Source organism: Dermochelys coriacea, chromosome 4 (assembly GCF_009764565.3).
Source record: "Dermochelys coriacea isolate rDerCor1 chromosome 4, rDerCor1.pri.v4, whole genome shotgun sequence".
Taxonomy (NCBI): Eukaryota; Metazoa; Chordata; order Testudines; family Dermochelyidae; genus Dermochelys; species Dermochelys coriacea.
In genome coordinates, this window is record NC_050071.1 from 34,686,931 (window position 1) to 34,709,057 (window position 22,127).

Consider the following 22,127-nt stretch of genomic DNA (forward strand, 5'->3'; position numbering starts at 1 on the left):
CATTGTTGTACGGCAGATAGGAATGCTGAGGATTCATTTGGAAGTGGGTCTGGTTCAGGAGTCAGTAATCTTTATTCTTGGCTAATGGGGCAATTTAATGAAGATCATTAACATTAAAAGAAACCTGTAATTTGTGTGTCATTTATGAGAAGCAAGTTAATACAATGAAAAACCCCTCAATTAGTGGAACCATCAAGGTATGTTGTGAATATGCCTTACAGAATGACCATGCTGATATCATTGTAACCCTTGTCCTACTACTTCCCTTCCCCCCTCTTTGTTTGTTATTATCTTTGCTTATTTTGTCATGTCTGAAATTAGATTATAAGCTCTTTGGGGCAGAATCCATGTCTTTCTTGTGTACAGTGTTTACGATACTCTGAAGCTAAAAAGACAGTAAAATAATGACAATAATAATAACAAACAGTTTCTGTACAAGAAAATGCTGGATCTGAACATCCCCAAACTTTGCAAGAAATCTGGGTCTGAACTTTGCAGTGTAGGACCATCTCTGCTTTTTCAGTTGCCGAAACACTCAGGGCCAAAACTTGGTCTTCTTGAAGTCAATGCAAATTTTACCTGACTTCAAAAAAGGGACCAGAATTTGGCTGTTAGTCTCATAAAAGAAGAAACTGAATTGTTCTGGTGCAGTGATCCACATGAGTTCTTGAAGGACATCAACTAGCCTTTCTTTTGAACTTTGTGTTTGCTTGTTTCAGGACAGCATGCTAGCTAACCTTATTCATTAACTACTGGTGTTCAAGCCCTATGGAGAGAACAAAGGCAGTGATTCTGCAAAATTAAGAAAGTATTTGATGCATAAAATCCTCTCTCTCATTTGAGAACCAACATCCGTGGAGAAGCTATTGGGCAAAATAAGCAGACATACTTCCACAAAGGATTCAGACTTCAAACTGGATCTAGATCAAGACACTATTTGACTTATTTTTTGAAGTTTAAGGATTTTCAGTAACATTTGATGTTGGACATTATGGATGTAACTTTCCTCCAAAGCCAATTATCTCTGGCCTTTTCAAAAGATAAAAGGTTATTCTGATTGTCCTTAAGATTTGCACCTTTTAACTTTTTCTTTGTGTTTATTTTTCCATAGTCTTTTCTTTAGCAAATACTATATTTTATTTCAGTTTGTTAATTTATATTCAGGAAATTGGCAACCTGAAGTGCTGCATATAAGCTAAAAATATGAAGGGGTGTGTGTGTTTCACGCAGCATCTTCTATTCTAATAGGCACTTCTAAGGCTCCAGTCATCCAGGAGAAATCTATGTGCAGTACCCCCACTGACTCTTCTCCCGTTTCTGTTGCCAGTTTAAGATTTTGGTCTCAACGTTCAAAGCAAATAATGTCTCAGATCCAAGCTACATTGGAGATTACATTTTAACCTATAAATCACCAAGACAGTTGCACTTCTCTGGAACAATGGAGACCAGAAAGACTGAACGAAGCATGAGAGTCCAGGGATAAAATATTATCAGTCAACGAAGAACATAAGAATGGCCATACTGGGTCAAATCAAAGATCCATCAAGCCCTGTCCTCTGACAGTGGCCAATGGCAGGTGCTCAAAGGGAATGAACAGACAGGTTATCATCAAGTGATCCATGCTCTGTCACCCAATCCCAGCTTCTGGCAAACAGAGGCTAGGGACACCATTCCTGCCCATTCTGGCTAATAGCCATTGATGGACCTATCATCCATGAATCTATCTAGCTCCCTTTTGAACCCCGTTATAGTACTGGCCTTCACAACACCCTTTGGCAAGGAGTTCTAGAGGTTCACAGTGCGTTGCGTGAAAAAATACTTTCTTGTGTTTGTTTTAAACCTGCTACCTATTAATTTCATTTGGTGGCCCCTTGTTCTTGTATTATGAGAAGGAGTAAATAACACTTCCTTATTTACTTTCTCTATACCACTCATGATTTTACAGACCTCTATCATATCCCCACTTAGTCGCGTCTTTTCCAAGCTGGAAAGTTTCAGTCTCCTCATACAGAACCGTTCTATACCCCTAATCATTTTTGTTGCCCTTTTCTGAACATTTTCCAATTCCAATATATCTTTTCTGAGATGGGGCGACCACATCTGCATGCGGTATTCAAGATGTGAGTGTACCATGGAGGCAATATATTTTCTGTCCTATTATCTATCCCTTTCTTGATGATTCCCAACACTCTGTTCGCTTTTTTTTTTATTGCCGCTGCACATTGGGTGGATGATTTCAGAAAACTGTCCACAATGACTCCAAGATCTCTTTCTTGAGTGGTAACAGCTAATTTAGACCCCATCATTGTATAGTTAGGATTGTGTTTTCCAATGTGCATTACTTTGCATTTATCAGCATTAAATTTCATCTGCCATTTTGTTGCCCAGTCACGCAGTTTGGTGAGATCCTTTTGTAGCTCTTCGCAGTCTGCCAGGGACTTAACTACCTTGAGTAGTTTTTGCAAAAAGAAAAGGAGTACTTGTGGCACCTTAGAGACTAACAAATTTATTTGAGCATAAGCTTTCGTGAGCTACAGCTCACTTCATCGGATGCATTTGGTGGAAAATACAGTGGGGAGATTTATATACACACACAGAGAACATGAACCAATGGGTTTTATCATACAAACTGTAAGGAGAGTAATCCCTTAAAATGAGCCATCACCAGCAGCGGTTGGGGGGTGGGGAGGAGGAAAACCTTTCATGGTGACAAGCAAGGTAGGCCATTTCCAGCAGTTAGCAAGAACATCTGAGGAACAGTGGGGAGTGGGGTGGGGTGGGGGGAGAAATAACATGGGGAAATAGTTTTACTTTGTGTAATGACTCCTCCATTCCCAGTCTCTATTCAAGCCTAAGTTAATTGTATCCAGTTTGCAAATTAATTCCAATTCAGCAGTCTCTCGTTGGAGTCAGTTTTTGAAGTTTTTTTTGTAGAAGGATAGCCACCTGCAGGTCTGTAATCGAGTGACCGGAGAGATTGAAGTGTTCTCCGACTGGTTTTTGAATGTTATAATTCTTGACGTCTGATTTGTGTCCATTTATTCTTTTACGTAGAGACTGTCCAGTTTGACCAATGTACATGGCAGAGGGGCATTGCTGGCACATGATGGCATATATCACATTGGTAGATGCGCAGGTGAATGAGCCTCTGATAGTGTGGCTGATGTGATTAGGCCCTATGATGGTGTCCCCTGAATAGATATGTGGACAGAGTTGGCAACGGGCTTGTATCATCTGCAAATTTTGCCACCTCACTGTGTACCCCTTTTTCCAGATCGTTTATGAATATGTTAAATAGGACTGGGCCCACTACAGATCCCTGAGGGACACCACTATTTACCCCTCTCCATTCTGAAAACTGACCATTTATTCCTACCCTTTGTTTCCTATCTTTTAACCAGTTACCAGTCCATGAGATAACCTTCCCTCTTATCCCATGACTGCTTATTTTGCTAAAGAGCCTTTGGTGAGGGACCTTGTCAAAGGCTTTTTGAAAATCTAAATACGCTATATCCACTGTATCTTCTTTATCCACATGCTTGTTGACCCCCTCAAAGAATTCTAGTAGATTGGTGAGTCATGATTTCCCTTTACAAAAACCATGTTGACTATTTCTCAACAAATTATGTTCATCTATGTGTCTGACAATTTTGTTCTTTACGATAGTTTCAACCAATTTGCCTGGTACTGAAGTGAAGCTTACTAGCCTGTAGTTGCCAGGGTCACCTCTGGAGCCCTTTTTAAAAATTGGAAGTCTATCTATGGAAAGAACTTCCAGAGGAGAGAAGATGAATTCAGAGTCTGACTACCTTTAAAAAATGCTTGAAAGCTTTCCACTGATAAAGTTGTTCAGCCATAACAATAACCAGAATGACAGTCATATCAACACCCCACAAAAGTCCCCCCTCCAACAGAGTTTTTGATAACACAAAAAATAGAGAAGAGACAGAGATTCCACAAAATCCACCAGGAACTTAACTATTGCCAATTCCTTTTGGGAGGAAGGCTTTCAGAGACTACAGTGATGAGCAGAAGTTCAAAACACCCTAAGATACACAAATACGATATATTAGCAATCAAGGATGTTGGTGAAGGGTGGGTATTCTTGGAGTTGCTTTGCTACAACCTCCTCAATAACCTCATCTAAGTAACGTAGATTGGAGTAGTTTGCAGGGTCATTCATGTTGAGTGATGGCTTTCTGAGAACCTTCCAGACTATTGAGAGTTTGAAAATGGCCAGCAGTTTGCCACCTTTGGAGGTGTTGCTGATCTTACACAACACTGACTTCATGTTTTTCTCAATTTTCCACTAAAGGCATGTGTCTACACAAATTGCCCTCAATGTAATAGGACATTCTGAAAGCACAAATGGGCCAGGTATTATCAAGAATGATGCTGGGGTACCATCACCTCTCTGTCTATGCTACTAGCAAGATCACCACAAATTTAGAGTGTGTGTTTATTCTGGCCTAATAGGATGAGAGCTCCTGAGTTGAGTAACATGGTTAGCTATTTTGGTCTCCAGGAATTGTAAATAATGGTGCTTTTGCAGTATTTGAATAAACATGGTCTATTCCTTACGTGGAATATTCCTACTCAATAAAACCACTTCCACTCATACTAAATATTCATTAGGATTTGATGGAATTATAGGTTGCTATTCACACTGCGGATCATTTGTGTGTGTGTGTGTGTGTGTGTGTGTGTGTGCATTTTACCCTGAAGGACCAGATGCCCAAGTAACACAGAACTAAAAATACTAGCATATACAGCTTCCAGCAGCTCCCTCCCTCCTCCACTATGACACCACATTCTGACCATTTTTCTTAACTGGTACTCAAAGGCAGAAGCCAGAACAATATAATTCTTTAAATACATACAGAGCCTCATGGTTCTGAAATTGACTACCTTTGTGCCTTGGGCAAATCACTTAACCTCTCTGGCTCCAGCTTCCCAGTCTTTGAAATGGCATAATACCAAACTCATGGTACTGAGGGTTACTAAAGGTTTGGAAGCATGCTGATGATAAAAGTAATATTACAACGTAGCCAGGCAGTATATACCAGCATGTGACTGCATAAACACATCACTCCCAAATTATATCTTTTAACTTCTTTTTAGAGTGCTTCTTGCCTTACAGTAGTAGAGAAGGGAAACTGTGACATCTTTCTGCTCCAGAACTTCAGCAATACATGACACTTTTACACTTTGACCTGCCACTGCTCTGACTGATTAAACCCTGGCAGCTCTGAGGAAGATGAGGGATTAACAAGCGTACACAGGACAAAACTGTATTATGAGATTAGAGGAGTTTAAATTTGCTAAAGCACATGGAACAAACAACACACAAAGTTGTTAGTGGGCCACTTCCACATTCTCATTACTGTAGAACCTCAGAGTTACGAACACCTTGGGAAGGGAGGTTGTAACTCTGAAAAGTTGTAACTCTGAACAAAATGTTATAGTTGTTCTTTCAAAAGTTTACAACTGAGCACTGACTTAATACAGTTTTGAAACTTTACTATGCAGAAGAAAATTGCTGCTTTTAACCATCTTAATTTAAACGAAACAAGCACAGAAACAGTTTCCTTTTCTTGTCAATTTTTTTAAACTTTCTTTATATTTTTAGTAGTTTACTTTTAACACAGTATCATACTGTATTTGCTTTTTTTTTTTTTGGTCTCTGCTGCTGCCTGATTGCATACTTCCAGTTTCAAATGAGGTGTGTCATTGACCAGTCAGTTCAGAACTCTGGTGTTTGTAATTATGAGGTTCTACTGTACATAAAGAGGGTTGCTGTGGAATTCCATCTATTTAAATAATGACAACATAGAGTCTTTGCTGTTCCTGTTGAAGGATTGTGGAGCCTAAACTGTTGAGGGAATTGGGAGCGAAGAATGGCAAAAAGTAGATAGGCTCATTTACCAACTCATTTAAAAAATAACCACCACATTCCTGAGGCTCAGAAAAATGTAATATCATTAAATGACCCAGAGGCATGCTAGAAAGCTACTGTGTGTTTAATATTAGTTTGGAGCTGGTAAAATTCACAGTTGAACATTAGATTAATCTGTCCTGATTGGGCCAATTCTATTATCCAGTGGAAGGCTTGCTTTTGTTGCTCATCCACATCTCCTACGTCCTCTTTCCCTTAATGAAATGCTTTGGGTTTCAGCTAAGGTTTGTAGTAATGTGGGGAGATCAGTAAGCCTTCGCTCATTTTCCCAGACCTTAGAAGCTAATCAGGTTGCCACCTGTGTTGCCAAGCTGATTTCTGGTTTTAGCCTCCCATAGCAAAAATTCCTGAGTCTTTATGCTGGAACTCCAAGTCTTGTTCCCAAAAGGACCTGTAACCTCTCTTCACAGAACTAGCAGCAATTCTTCTCCCCATTTATTTTCAAACTACCCAAGATAGCTGTCTTCACCTGGTAGTAAGCCCAAGCCATCTATCTGACTGTGCCACTACAAGCAGCTTGCTCTTCATCTGGTAAGACCTGTGCCAGCCAAGTAGCCCACTGGTATAATGGTTACATGTTTGAACATTTCCAGGAAGATCTTTGGGCCATCCTTTGGTTTCATCTTGGTTTAAAAGGGGCCTAGGAGTAAATATTTCATTGATAATTTTCAGCCTCTACTGGTGAATTAGGTTCAGTCCTATGGCCTGGGTTAGCTTTTCCAGTTGTTGTTGGGGGGGATTACCAGGCCAATCATCTTTGTGCTCCTGTTATGCTGCTGTCTGCATCTCTTGCTGTTTGGCTGTGCCTGTGACATCTGGAGCATAATGCTGTGTGTCTGGTCTTGCTGCTCCTCACAGCACACTTCTCTTGTGCTGCTGCCTGCGGTTGCACCAAGAGTTGCAAAATCTCCTCCATGGTTCCCTTTTTCTACAGGATGTTCTAGTAGAAAACAAACACTAGTCCTCTTCTGGTATGGCAGGTGGCCATCTAAACCAGCAGTCATTTCCCTCAAGACAACACATGTCAGCCTTTCTGGTTAAGGATGGCCAGTGTGGGTTTATTTCTTTTTATCTTCTGTTGTGGGTACCAACCTCTTCCAGCCGAGATGGTCACAACTAGATCAGCATGTCCCTCAAGGACAGCTTGCTTCACCACAAGCATCACTTTGTCTTTTTCAAAAACAACTGCAACTAAGCTGCTTCACTTCCTGCCTCTCAGTGTGTCTGTATTAGCCCCTTTTTTGCTTTCATCGTGCTGGGGTCTATATATTCCATTATACCATTAGATAGCAGTTTGGCCTATGTGAAAGAAGTTGGTTGGCCTCAATCCATTTCCTCCTGAAAAGGCGTCCACATTACAAAATCCAATCAGCATGGCTGGCACTCTCACTGGTAGTCTCAGTGGAGTGGACAAGGATGGAACCAGCATAAAACTTGTTCTCTCCTATCAGCCCTTAGGGGCAGTCTACCCTAAATACAGCTAAGCACACGGAAGGATTAGACTTGGAAGGATTAGATTTTTATCAGTAAAGTCGGTAAACATAGAATTCGCCATACACACACAAACCAACAAAAAATATTCCCATCAATAACAACAGACACGTATAGACAGGCAAAGCAAGAAAAATGCTGCTTGAGAATGAACAGAGTTTGATTTGAGGATGTTTTGTATATCTTGATATGCGATAATGACAATTTGTGTTTTGATGGTTATAAAGCTTTAATGTTTTTAATCTCAATGTTTACTGTCATTAAATAATCACTGTCTAATCCCCACTATAGTCTGACCCTCCATAATTTTTCACGATTGTGAAATCTTAAAATCAATAAAAAATAAAAGTCTTAAAAATAAAACATTCATATTATCTGTTGAAATGATAAAAAAAAAATCGAATTCTACCAAGCCCAGTCATACTGATGGAGCAGTGTGGGGAACTTTCAAATACACAGCTCATCCTGTCTCCATATTGTAGATAAATGGATTCAAGTCTTCCTGTAGTGTGAATTCTACAACTTTTTCCTCCCCCAACCTCTAAAGTCATTGTTAAATACCTTAAAATGACTATGATTCAGTTTATATAATACCACTGATTTTCTGTATAATAGTTGTGGCATTGTTTCTGCCTCTGAATTTTTTTTTTGCTTTGTTTCTTATTTTCTCAGCTTTAAAATTCTGACCTATAAAAGAAAACAAAAGCCAATGCAGGAGATAACAGACTTGGAAATGAGCTGAAATATGTTGACAGGGAAGTATCTGTGATTTAATATCTAACTGCTCAAAAAAGTATAATGGACTTCTCTTTCTTCTTCTTTTTGAGCAAGGTTATCTATGGGGCTTTTTATAGTGCCAAAAATCACATATAGACACAATAATTTTTCTGTAATTCTGCTTGATTTCTGGTGCACCTAACAACATTGGAATACAAGAATCAACATACTAGAAGAGATCAATGGCCTGTCTAGTTCATTATTCTGTTTTCAACAGTGACTACGTGCTTCAGGGAAAGATGCAAAATCCCCTCCACTAGCCATCTTACTCCGAGTGCCACAGGTGAATTATATGTTGCATGAAAGTGTTTCCTTTACTCTGTTTCAAATGTATTATCTTTTTAATTGGTATGTCTCCTTGTTCTTGTATCATGGGAAAGGAAAACTGAATTTACTAAGCCATCCAATATTTTTAATATCATGATTATATACTCTTGCTCTTCTTTCCAAATTAAAAGCACTTTCATGGAGTCACTCCAGATACACACCAATGTAGGAGAGCAGAATTTGGCTCAGTGTTTTTAATCTTAATATGGATTACTTCTACTCTTCTGCACCCATGTCTCCAATTATTCCTCTATCTTCCTTCACTTCTGTGTTGTTGTTTTTTTAAATAAGATGAGGAGCTCACAGCTGAATACAGCATTCAAGGATAAAAACATACCATCAAGTGATTGTAATGGTCTTCATATTAAACTTTATTCCCTGCTCAATAAAGCCTAGTATTTTACTTGGCTTTGCCCTGCTGCTGCACATGGAGCAGATATCATTATTGGGCTGCCTCGCAATTTCTTTTGATGTACTTATTCATCCATTCACACCCCAAGCTCCCCCTCTTTTCCAAATGTGAAAGCCGCATGAACAGACGAGCATTACTCCATGCCCTAAAGATCAGTGGGCTCAGGTTATGACTGATCAATATGGGGAGTGACTTCTAGACCTCCCTTACATGGAGAATGCCTTGCCTATGACACCCAGATAGTTAGATCTAGGGATTGTCAGCATAAATGCATATTACATGTCACAGAGGTGCGCAAGGATGGAGGAGGTCTCTCAAGTAGTCAAGGGTGCAAACTATATTGATCAACATCAATGCCTTCAGTTGCAATGGGAGTAAACAGTCAATATAACTTCTGGGAAGTCAATATAATTTCTGGAGAGCAAACACTGTATATCCCCTCTGGCTAACTCCCTCACCAAATAAGTGGGAAGCCATATTCTGCACTAGCTGAAGGGTCTGAGAGGTCCTCATGTGTACCATCTTACATTGCACATTTCAGTTATCCAGTTTGCATGCCACGTGGGCATGGATAACTATAGAAAGATCCACCTGGAGAGAAAGTTTACTATATTCTAGTTCAACACAGATGGAAAAGGGAACTTAATTCCCAAGGACTCCAGGAGCAGCTGCAGACCCAGAAGTACACCCAGCAGCATAGGATGGTCCTAGAGTTCTGGCTCCAGCCTAAGACCAAATGTCTACACTGCAATTAAACAGCCCCTTAGCCCGAGCCTGAGTCAGCAGGCCCGGGCCACGTGTGGGTGTCTAATTGCAGTGTAGACATACCCTCAGGTTACATCTTTGTATGCCTTTCAGAAAGTAATTCCTTTTTATGTGAGGTAAGCTGGTGGAGGGAAAGCATTGGATGAAGGTTTGATAGGGATGAGGAAGAGGGTTATGTCATTGGGGTGAGGAGGGAAAGGTGTGTTGTGCTGGGGTACATCTAGCTGAGGAAGTTTGTTTGGTTATTTTGTTGCCCCCTGTTAAAGAATTGATCTCAGTGGTAGTTTGAGGGTTCAGTTCCTTTCTAGCTCAGTGTAGGAGAGAGATCAGGTGGGCTGTGCAGAGGATAGTGTTTTGCTTTAATTCCATGAGGGTGAATGGCCTTTAGGAGTTTTAGTTTTTCCTGTTGTCCCCTTCTAAGACCCTGGAGCCTATGGCAGGGAGTTTGAGACTTATCCAACCTAGTGGAAGTGATAATCCACAGTTGAGTTATACTCTTTGGGATGTTAAGGAGGGGATTAGAGGAGGATGCTGCCTCCATGTAGGGGGAGAGGTCTTTCTAAGACACTGACCCATCACTCTAGCCTCAAGGATATGGTGAGTTGGAGTGCAGGGGAAGTATCTCACATGACTCCTAGAGGCCTATACAAGTTGAATTGGGCACTTTCACTCAAAGCTTCACAACCCAGGAGCCTGCTTCTCCTATTGGCCCATCAGAGCCCAGATTTGTTGACCTTTAGTCATTCTACAAAGCTCATCATTTCTCCAAGACTTCTGCCTTGGAAAGTGGGCTGAACAAGTTGTATTGGGTGCTGGGAAAAATCGCAGCTTGGCTGGGTTTCAAAAAAAATGCATATGTTTTATTTACATTTTGTAGATGCACCAGAGCTCCTTTTGGGCACATTTTAAAAAACTGAAGTAATTGACGTTGCATACCAGAGGTTAGTGTCTAAAGTGTAGAGTCATTAACTATAAAAGCAGTTGATTTACTGTAGGGACCATTTTTGAAGAGACAGGAAATAAAATGTAACTATATATAAATGGAACCTCTTAAAGCTGGAAAAGAATGACAATATCTGCAGGAGTCAGAGTTCTGAACCCCTCTTTTTATTATTCATTAATGAGCTGAATGAAAGAACTCTAAGCAAGATCTTCAAGTCAAAAGTTAATATCAAACTAAAGGCAGCTGCACAAGAAACAATGGAAATTAGTACAGTAGGACTTGCATTGTTTACATAAATAGGCTAATAGATGGCATTCACTTCATTGTGCATAAACTTTAAGTGAGGAGTCTGAAGCAAGGAATCAAATCAAGAAATCCTCTAACAAAGGGTAAAGCTACATATTTCCTAGTGCAAAAATTCTCTCAAGGCTTTATCTCAGTGTACATCTTCAGTGAAGAATAAAATTGAAATGCAGTGCTGATGTGGCAGATAAAACACAACTGCATTCAAAAAGAGGTGATATTATTGCTGCAGAAGGCAGAGATACTATTTTACCTCATCTAGGGCACTGTATCCAGAGTTGGTCAACCTACTTTAGAAAATAGAATGATCCTGAGGCAGTGCAGTAAACAGCTACCCCTAGATAGATGAGGTCAACTTTCAAATATTTTACTCAGGAAACACAAGTACTGTTGAAGAAATCCTGAATGTCCTTAATTAAATCAATTCAATCCAAAATCTTTGCACTTCCAAAGCACACAAATTCAAGAGGGCGTGATTTATAAACTAAAAATTATGATAATAGAAAAGATTTAAAATGAAACAGGGCTTACTGTATAAACAATAACTGTTAAGGCCCACAGCATTTCTAGGTGATTAACAATCATGTGAGAGTGTTCAAAACCTGAGATGAAGTCAAGGTCAATCATTAATTCCATAAGAAATATGGGGGTGAGAGGAATTATTTCTAATATAATTCATTTGGGTCTCCAGTGAGCACTACAATCAGTTTCACATTTTTCAAGTTAAGGAGTCTTTCCTGCAGAGTGCCACAAGGACAAACATGTAGAAGACTCCTGCAACTAAAGGTCTACCAAAAAGTAGTCACTACAACAGCTACTTAGGGTCTTCCTCTTGTAACCAAAGCTCTCTAACAGTGATTCAGAGACTAGAGACCAAACTCAGCCTGATAGATGTTCAAGGATTGAATTCACTGTGAGATACCCCCAAATCTCATTATATAGATAGCACAGAGAACATACAGGAATCTGAGGAATAACAAAAGAGTAAGTTTCAGAGTAGCAGCCGTGTTAGTCTGTATTCGCAAAAAAGAAAAGGAGGACTTGTGGCATCTTAGAGACTAACAAATTTATTTGAGCATAAGGTTTCGTGAGCTACACTCCGATGAAGTGAGCTATAGCTCACGAAAGCTTATGCTCAAATAAATTTGTTAGTCGCTAAGGTGCCACAAGTACTCCTTTTCTTTTTAACAAAAGAGTAAGAATGTTGGGCCCATTGACTCTGCTGCTTCTATGATCCCTTGGTGCTCTTATATTTTAAGAACAGGAAGCCAAATACATCCCTGGTCTGACTCTAGTGAGTTCAGTAGAGTTACACCAGGTATGACTTTGGCTCACTAAGTTTGTGTCTGTTGTGTTTAGCTATACACTTTCCTTTTTTTACACTTTATTTCCATGTCTTTGACGTTTCTCAGAACAACACTTGTTTATTATCAGCTTCAATTAAGGATCTTATGGAAGTATTTCTTTTCATATTGAATAAGCTCAGCAGGCCTTTCCATCCAGCTCTGACCAGCATTACAGCTCAGCTACTCACTGCAATTCATTTCTTTTTGAATTTTTAAGTAAAATTAGAAGCTGTGGGCAAAATGTGATCAACTGTTCTGAAATCCTTGCATATCAATAAACAGTTTGAAGCGTTTATATTTGTTGTAGTATTATGTGAGCAGCACTGAATACGGATAGAACAGCCCTACCATCCATGCACAGAAGCTAGCCCTTATCAGTAGCATTATGACTCTATGAAGCACAAGCCTGGCCCTCACATGTGTATGCCACCCAACACCAACACTATAGCATTGTGACATTCTGCCCCACCACATTAGGGCAGTTGGAAAGGCGGGATGGCTAACTAGCGCTGGTGCTATTGCACTGCTTCTCAGTGTAGATTAAATCCCAAATTAAGGTGAAATAAAAAGTAAATCTTAGAATATGAGAATAGCCATATTGGGTCAGACCAATTGTCTATCCCAGCATTCTGCCTTCTGACGGTGGTCAGTGTCATATGCTTCAGAGGGAATGAACAGAACAGGGTAATTTTGACGATCCATCACTGTCATCCAGTCCCAGCATTTGGCAGACAGAGGTTTAGGGACATTTGGATCATGGGGTTGCATCCCTGCCCATCTTGGTAATAGCCATTGATGGACCTACCCAATTTATCTAATTCCTTTAACTCAGTTTTACTTTGGGCTTTTACAACATTGCCTGGGAATGAGTTGCACAGGTTGTCTGTGCAATGTGTGAAGCAACAACTTTTTTTTCTTTGTTTTAAACCTGCTGCCTATTAATTCATATCCCCCATCAGCCATCTCTTTTCTAAGATGAACAGATCCAGACTTTTTTAATCTCTCCCCATACAGAAGCTGTTCCATACCCCTAATAATTTTTGTTGCCCTTCTATGCTCCTTTTCCATCTAATCCTTGCTTGTTACACTGCATAGATCTTTGGCAAATGGCATCATTTTGTGGGTGCCTGATGTTGTTAGTCCTGCATCAGTGTGGGGGACTGGACTAGATGAACTTTCAAGGTCCCTTCTACTCCTACATTTCTATGATTATAGGGAAATAATTGGTTCATCAGTTTTCATTCCTTTTTAGGTTTCTAAAATTAAAACTGATCATACTACAAAAATCTGACATGCATTTTCCCCTTCCCCTCCCAAACTGGTCTGGTGCTCAGATCTTCCCTGGAGTTCAAGGGTGGCCTTTTAGAGGTGCAGCTACCAGGTGTGAAAGAGAGCTACGTGGGCACTTCCTTCCCTTCCCACTTAATTTCTATGGAGACCCATCTCCCTTAGGTCAGGGAGAGATGGAGGACAGGGCCTTTTGGTGTGGGGATGGTGGCGTTGGTATCCCTGTCCTCCCGTCTGACTCACTTTGGCAGTGAGGGCATCCAGGTGCCTTTGTGTCCTCCACACCCAATTATGGGACTGTTTGGTAGGAATTGTTTGTTACACTACCTCCTTGTCATAAGGCTGCCTCTCCTGGAAGCATCCCCTGCCCAGAGCATGCCTGCCTCAGTTTCCCAATTCAGATAACTAAAGACTGTACACCAGGCTCTCTTGCTTGAATAATACATCACCTGGGAGCCAGGTTATTACAAAACATACTGCATATCAACCCATAACCAAAGTCCCCAAACACAGTCCATATCAACACCCAGTGCATGTAGTCCTTAAAACCTTGGTCTTCCCTGCATGAACCCCAAAAGCCTCTCTACTGGGAGATCATCTTTACCAGGGAAGCATCCCTCACTTCCTCCTTGCCCTCTCACAGTTCCTTGGGGTCCAGCTCTCCAGTCCTGGAAACATCAGCAGACATCAAGCTCCTCCACTGATCCTCCTGCTTCAGCTCTCTCTGGCCCTTGGCTTTGGCTCTCTAGATTACAGCCAGCAGGCATCTCCCTCTACTGCTCACTGGCCTTCAGCCCTCTCCAGCCCTGGCTCTCTGGCTTGGGGATGCCAACTGGCAAATATCTCTTGCTGCTTTCCTACCTTCAGCCTTCTGCCTGGAACCACAATCAATCTCCTGGTTCTGGCAGCTCTCATCTCCTGCCCTTCTCCTGAATGACCCAGGCAACTCTGACTCCCCATGTCTCTTGCTCAGGTTACTGAGTCTCTTTGTAGCCCCAGGTATTGCCTTGGCTCCTTCATTGGTCAAATGGGAGCTCCAGCACACAGGAATGGGACCTACTTTATTCAGAGTGGCCAGAGGTCATCCTGTAACACCCCTCTCTGCCTCAGACTGGTGGAGAGGCCTCTGGTTTTTTGTCCCTAGCTAGCTCAGCAGCCTAGTTGCCTCCTGGTGCCAACTCCTGCTATTTCTACCATAGATTCCCCCCTCAGATCTCAACAGGGCACAAAGCTTATTTTTGGGATGGGAAGGATGGCTCTGCCCAGAAGCCCTAAATCCCCCCATCAAAAAAATGTACACCCATATTGGGCCATAACTACACCTAACACTCACTTTTCAGTAAAGAGATGATCAGTGACATAGCAATGCTCAAGCATAATTGAGCGTAACAGCTTTACCGTATTTGCTTTATAGAAAGCAACAATCTATGCTATGTGCCATGTTAATAAATATGTCATTGCTTGTTTGTTTTTTTATGGTATTTGCTGCTGCTGTTGTTTTTAAGACTTAGCACAAATCATTTTTTTGGAACCATCTCACCCAGATATGCTTTCCCGCCCTTCCCTGAAAAGGTACAAATACTCATACTTTCACTTCCCATAGAGAAATCTGCAAATCTTCTCATAATTACAATAACTAATCTTCAATAGATTCAACTGATAGCACTTTTTACCTTTAAATAAAAAAACACTCACTCAGAGTGGGCTGAAATCATAACACTTTTTTTGGTTAAAGAAGCAAAGAAAAAGCCAGACACATTTAATATTTCACTTTATAAGTGTTTAACAAGCCACTCTGTTTCAAGGCATCTTATTTTATATCTGCTCTCTCTCTCTCCTTGTATCTTTAAACCAGATCAAAAAGAAAAAGTAAATTGTAAGTGTTAAGAACATGATGATATGCAATGTTGGCCCCTATAACCAGAGCTTATCTCTGACCAAGTTCATTCAAAGGCACTGATTTTCCCAAATCATGTCTAATTTTGATCTATAGACAAAAAAGAAAAGAAAAGAAAGAAAACCAGACATAATGCAAAACAGATTCCAGTTGTACATTTGATTATTACATTGGTTTCTTTTTTTTAGAGCTGCGTGAAAACATCTGAATAAGAGTTAACTTGGAGCTTGCCAACACACAAACTTCCTCTTTCTTTGGCTTCTATTTGAAATCTTTGATTTGGACACAAGATATTAAGTTACTTCAATACCAGCCAGTTTTGTTGATCTTGTACCTAGGAATGTCACACAAGATTGTGTCTGAGTGGAGGTTGTGACATTTGAAAGTGAGCAGACAAAAGTGATTTGTAAAGCTGTGGTCAGAGCAATCTCTAAACAGGGTGGGGAAAGATTACCCCAGAAGAACCTCTTGCACAGCACTGTGTGTATATCTTTCGGAGCATGTAACAGCTGCATTTAGGTCTGAGGGCTAGCCATCCAGGTGAAATTGTATCCAATTCTGTTTAAAAAAACACTGAAGTGTATCCAGTGTAACAAGCAAGAGTTAAGCCATACAGCTCCTCATCAATTTAAACAGGAGCCGTGCAGCCAAACTGTTGCACCTTATTCTGAATACAGACACTGCCATGATGAAATAAATAAACACAGGAGACACAAGTTCTGCCTCTGGACCAAGTGAAAAACAGATAAGTCACAGCAGCTGAAAACTGAATGCTTCTGTTCCACCCTTTAAATTTCTCCATTATGAGTGTAAAACAAATTGGAGATTTCTGTGTTCAGTTCTCATCTACTTTAATATCAAAAAATAGATTATACATTGAGCCTGAAACTGGAATCCTTACTCACAGAAGTAGACCTTACTCACAAAAGTTGCCCTTGCAGGAGCAGGTTCTATTTGATTCACATTACCTGATGTTTGGTTATGGAAATGAAAGTTCTCTAGTGTCTAAATCATATTGTAAGCCACATTTTTAGAAGTATCTCAAATGGCTCATACAACACAAAACACTAATTGCATTGGCTAAGGAAGTAAATACATCCCTGGCTACCAGTTTGTATGTGCAGTTCTAAAAGATCTCTTGGAAAACTGGTCCTGTATGTGTGAAAATAGCAAAATTTTAAAGGTATAAACTTTGAAACAAAAGTGAAGATATATAATTGTATTGCCAATTCTTCTGCCTATAACCACATGGAGTTACACAGTAAAACAATGACTCTATAACTGAGGGAAAACAACTGAAAGAAACTACAAAGATTTTTTTAAAAACCTTGGAAATTTTATTACACAAAATCTGTGGTGGAAGTTCAAGGAAATCCTTGGTTGGTAAAACAAACAAACAAACAACAACAAGAGGAAAAAATAAGAGGTAATGGCAAAAGTTGAGGCTTCCTAGCAGTTACACCATTATCTGTGAACTTTCTGAAAGCTGCTGACAGAGCTTTGGCATATGATCATCTCCTAACTGCTGATTAATACAGTGCTGTTTTATATTTAACTCAGAGCAGAGCAAGAGGAGTAGGGGGTGGGGCTGAACTGCTTATAAGGAGAGTAGAGTAGTAACAGTGTTCTTCTGTGTCAGTTTCCTCTGTCTTCCTCCACAGCTACACTCCTCTGGATCAGCCACTTTTCCTCTGGTTCAGATGAGTGCTACCTTTAATTGATTGCATGGTGGAAGAAGAGGTGGGAGAAACATACTGAAAGGCTATAAATACACCATTAAAATACAAACCCAATCTGTTGGGCTTACTAAAAACAAGCAGCGCAGAGGAGCTTAATAAGCCTTTTTACAGCTAATGTTTAGCTTTGAAAGAAGACAGGGGAGCAAAGATGCAGGGAATGGATTTTGAGGATAAGAAGTCCAAGAGGTATTGCATGAAGAAAAAGCATGTGGCCATCATCTGTGCAGTAGTGGTTGCAATAGGTTTAGCTGTGGGACTTGGCGTGGGATTAAGCAGACCTGAGCCTTGCCAACCTTCCGGAGGCACAGAACAGCCAGCAACCACTATCCCTGGGACAGTGGAGCCACACTACTGCCCTCCCAAAAATGATGCGAGTGGAGAATGGACAAATTTCAGGCTACCCACTTACATTAACCCAGAACACTACGAACTGGAAATGAAGCCTGAAATGGATGCAGATATCTACACAGGGACAGTCAACATCTCCATCAAGTTAGATACACCTACCAAGTACTTGTGGCTTCACCTCCGAGTGATCAAGATCACAGAGATGCCCATGCTCTGGAAAGCCTCAGGGCAGCAGATTGCACTGACAGAGTGTTTTGAATATGAACAACACGAATATGTGGTGATGGAGTCAAAAGAGATGCTCTCTGCTACTACTAAAAATGACACCTATCTACTAACCCTGAAGTTCCAAGGCTGGCTGAATGGCTCCCTGGTTGGATTTTATAGAACCACCTACACTGAGAATGGAGTGACCAAGTAAACCCATTTTTTTCAAATGTTGACTTGCACATCTATTCTACTTGCTCAGATCTTCTCTCTCTTCCTCTCTCACGTTCTCTCTGTCACCAAATTGCTGCATTTCTGGGCTTTCTTTTAATTTTCCTTGTTCCCCCAGGAAGGTATATGCATTAAGAATGTCAAAGCAGTCTCTGGGCAGCTACTTACAAAGAAATATGGGTTAGAGTTTTTATTCTGAAAAACATTTTGGAACTCTATTGCCCATAGTCTATCCCTGATCTTTGCAAACTCATATATGGGAGTTTTATGCAGGGATTGAGTCCGATCTATTGCTTTATATGTGTAGTCTGGTACATAACATGCAGCTCTGTATGTTGTTTTCTATCATTCCCCAAAGTAAGAGCCTTTCAGTGAAATGCTAACCAACTAGCATTGTGGTAGCTTTTTTGACATAACTGCTTTGATGTTGTAAGGAAAAGGAATGTCAGAATCAGAGCTCCACTTTTCCTTCCCTGGCTGGTTTAAATTACACATATGCAGGTTTGAAATTTGGAGGATAGCTATGATTTGACATATTTCTGCTCCAGCTCATCCCTTGTAATCAGATCAGTGGTTGCAAAGGTTTAGCCACAATTAAAGAACCGAAAGATGTGTACTTTTGATGGTTCAATTAACCCTTTCCCTGCCTCAGATCTCCACTACTTCAAAGGTAGGGCTTGAAAAATCTGCTAGCCAGTGCTAAGTGGCAAACTTTCCCTGGTGAGTATGTGTTAGGAGAGGGGCACTAAAACCATCACTTTCTTCTACATTTATGACTTAATTTTTTAAAAGTGACATTTCCAGCCCTGATACAAAGAAGATAACCTGTAAACTGCAGACAGGCTGTTGGAATACCTCCTAGCTTTCCTGAACAGCAGCGGAGTGAAATTAACCACTCTAGTCAGTTTTCATTGTTGCTATTCAGAACCCTGTGGTGCAACAGGCAAGAGTTATGTCAACTTCACTCTGCTGCTGACTGGCAATACCATGAGCAAAAGCAGAGGCAGGCACTGGCAAGGGAGGATGCAAAGGCAGAGAGAAGAGCAAAGGTCAACTGGATCCCTGCCCCATACCTATATAAATGGGTTGCAGCAGCAATTTGATCTAAGAGGAAGCCATATGGGGAGCATCTGAGCGCCCAGTTGGCTCTTCAGCTCTATTCCCTCGCTACCAACCATATGCAGCTCCTCTGTTATCAATCTAGATACGGTTCTCATGGCCCTAGCATCTAACAGCCTCATAATCATTAACACATTTAGTCTCACAGCACCCCTATAAAGTAGGGCATTGTTATTTCTAGTTTATTGAGAGAGAGAAATTACTTGCCCAAGGTAACACAAGAAATCTGTCAGAGAATCAGAGACAGAACCCAGATTTCCTAAAGCCCAGTTTAGGGACTTAACCACAAGCTCATCTTTCATCCCACCCCTCTGTCAGCCACCAGGCCTCAGTTTTAGAAATAGGAGGGAAAGGTGGAACAGCAGCTCAAACATGAAAGCAGGAGGCATCCTGTCTTCATAGCAAGTGTGTGTAGCAAATGGTGGGAAGGGGATATGTGTGTAGATATTAGAGACAAAAGACTTAAAAGGACATTATTAAGGTTGCAAAGTCAAACACTAACATGTTCGGAAATGCCTAAACTAAAGATGCCTGCGTAACCTTAATTCTAGCCCTTGTTTTTATACACTAGGATAGTCTTTAATTAAAGCATTGCATACTATTTTTCCACAGGACCACTGCCTCATTCAGTAGACAGTGGAGATGGTGCTCATTCATTATTTTGTCGTCTTCTCATCATTCCAGGTGTTGCCCTAGGCTTTATTTATTGCACACTATTCAAACCCTGCTCTAGAGATGGAATTATTAAATTTCCTCCTGGGTATTTCTATGGCACTCATCACTATTGTATCCACATGCTTCACAAACATTAATGAGTTTACTTTCACAACACTCCTGTAAATGAAGGGATATTGCTATTCTAATTTTACAGATGGAGTACTGAGGCACAGAGAAATTAAGGTCAAAAGTACCCACTACTTTGAGGTGATACCAGTATCTGATTTTTTGCAGTGTATGTAGCATTACATTGCATTTTATATATATTTAAGCACAGCTCCCTGTGACCTCAGTTGCAGCTGGGAGTTCTCAGCACTTCTGCACATTAGATACCAGGGTTTCAAGTGAAGCACTATTATTGACCTCCTGTGAAAAGTTTGGTTTAACTGATTTTCCTAGTATGACCAGAAACTTTGTGGCAGAGGAAGGGATACATTTCCATTCTTCAGGACAGCATGCCTTAACCACAAGACCATCCATTCTCTTCTTACAATCTCCCTGCCTCAATCATTACACACCATCCGACATCGGCAATAAATCAGGCAGGGATCCTACAGACAAGTCTCCTTCATTACACAACCCTGGTTCATTCCACAAACAGATCTGTTCTGTGTACTGAATGAGGCAGAGGTCCTCTGGAAAAAATAGTCTCTGAGCATGTAATTTAAGATGATCATAATGCATATGAACAAGACATCCAAATTAAGGTTGCACAGGCAATCTTAATTCTGGCATTTCCTAACTTTTGAGTACTTGACTTTGCAACCTTAATAATATTTCTTTAATGTAGCTTTGTGTGTGTAATCTCCTAAATTTTTAAAAAGCAAACTGAAAAGCAAGTGAACAGAAATTCCAACACGTGGAATCATATTGACACTCACATGGTTCATCAGCAGGGTTAGAAGCTTTAGATCCACCACACAGATGTCTGCCACTTAGGCCGAATAACTGATAGCAGTAGTAGATTGTCCTCCTTTACTAGAGGGGGATGAGACACATTCTACCAGTGGCTTTCACAGATATTTGCTGATGGCAGAGGAATGGTGAGGCTCAGGAATCTTGGGTTTCATTCCAGGCTCTGGAGGGAAGCGTGCTCACGTGGGTACACAGTCTTTTGTTTATCTCTCCCTGGTTGGATTTTTTTCTGTCCTCTTCAATTTGTCCCTGTCCCAGTGCTGTCTCTCCCCCTCTCCATGGCCTCTTGTACCAGTCTCATTCTCTTCACCTATACAGTCCCAGTCTCCTTGCCAAGCTAGTCCTAGTTTCTCTCTGCACTCCCCATCCTAGTCTCTCCACCTCCACTCCCAGTCTTCCCCACAGCATGAACAGTTCCAGTCTCCTGACCCAACAATTCCCCATTTCTCCCTTCTGGTTCCTCATCTGATCCATTTTCTCTATCTCCATAAACTCTCAGTCCCAGTCTCTCTTCCTGGGCTCCTAGTTCAATCTCAGTGTCCCTCCACTCATATCCCCCTTTATCCTTGCCCCAGTCATTCCCCCACATCCTGATTTCTAGTCAGATCTGCCTTTCCTCACCCTGACTTTCTCCCACTAGCTTCACTGCTTGCCAGTCCCAATCCCCCCACCCCGGCCCAGCCAGTCCCAGTCTAACTACCCAACTCCCAGTTTCTTTTTCTTCTCCCCTCACCATCAGCCTACAGTTTCAGTCTCACCACAAAAGGTTCCTTGGCCCAATATAATCTCCAGATTTCCATTCAGGTCCAGCTCTTGTCCCCTCTGCATTCAAATCAGGCTGCTTCCTCTTCCGTGTCAACTGTGTCCAGGGGTGGGGTCAAGGGTTTGGGTGGGTATTGAGAGCACACAAAAGACAGGCTTCCTGCTCTAAGTTCAGGTACCCAACCTCCACATGGGCCTCAGTAGCCCAGATCTGTAATTGCAGGGCAAGTTCTGCTCAGCCCTTGGCTACAGCATGCCCAATGCAGATGAAATCTTCAGTGAATTTAGTGGCCAAACTCTAACAAGCCACTGTGGAACATAGGCAAACTATGATATTCAAAGGCTTATAAACTTGACCAAATTTGGGAAGATTTTCATGTGCATGGCACAGTCCAGACAAAAAATTTGTCCAGACATAGTCCAGATACCCCCTACCAAAATTTCAAATCCCTCCTCCAGAGAATGCGGGCACTAAAGATTCACAAAGGAAAAAGTACCAGAATTGTTTAACATGGGCAAACAACTTATTTGCCCCTCACCTTGTTCTCAGAAGCAAGTAACTGAACTATTTTGACTGAAATTTTT

The 22,127-nt window shown here is 41.0% G+C and overlaps 1 protein-coding gene across 1 annotated transcript in view; it reads left to right on the forward strand.

Annotated features, from left to right (window-relative positions):
* The first annotated feature begins 17,137 nt into the window (after positions 1-17,137).
* Positions 17,138-22,127, forward strand: part of LOC119854559 (glutamyl aminopeptidase) — a 48,649-nt gene continuing 43,659 nt past the window's right edge. The window contains exons 1-2 of the mRNA XM_038399190.2: positions 17,138-17,293; positions 17,387-18,008. Coding sequence (XP_038255118.1) covers positions 17,392-18,008 — 617 coding nt within the window. The 5' untranslated portion in view covers positions 17,138-17,293; positions 17,387-17,391. The remainder of the gene's footprint in view (positions 17,294-17,386; positions 18,009-22,127) is intronic.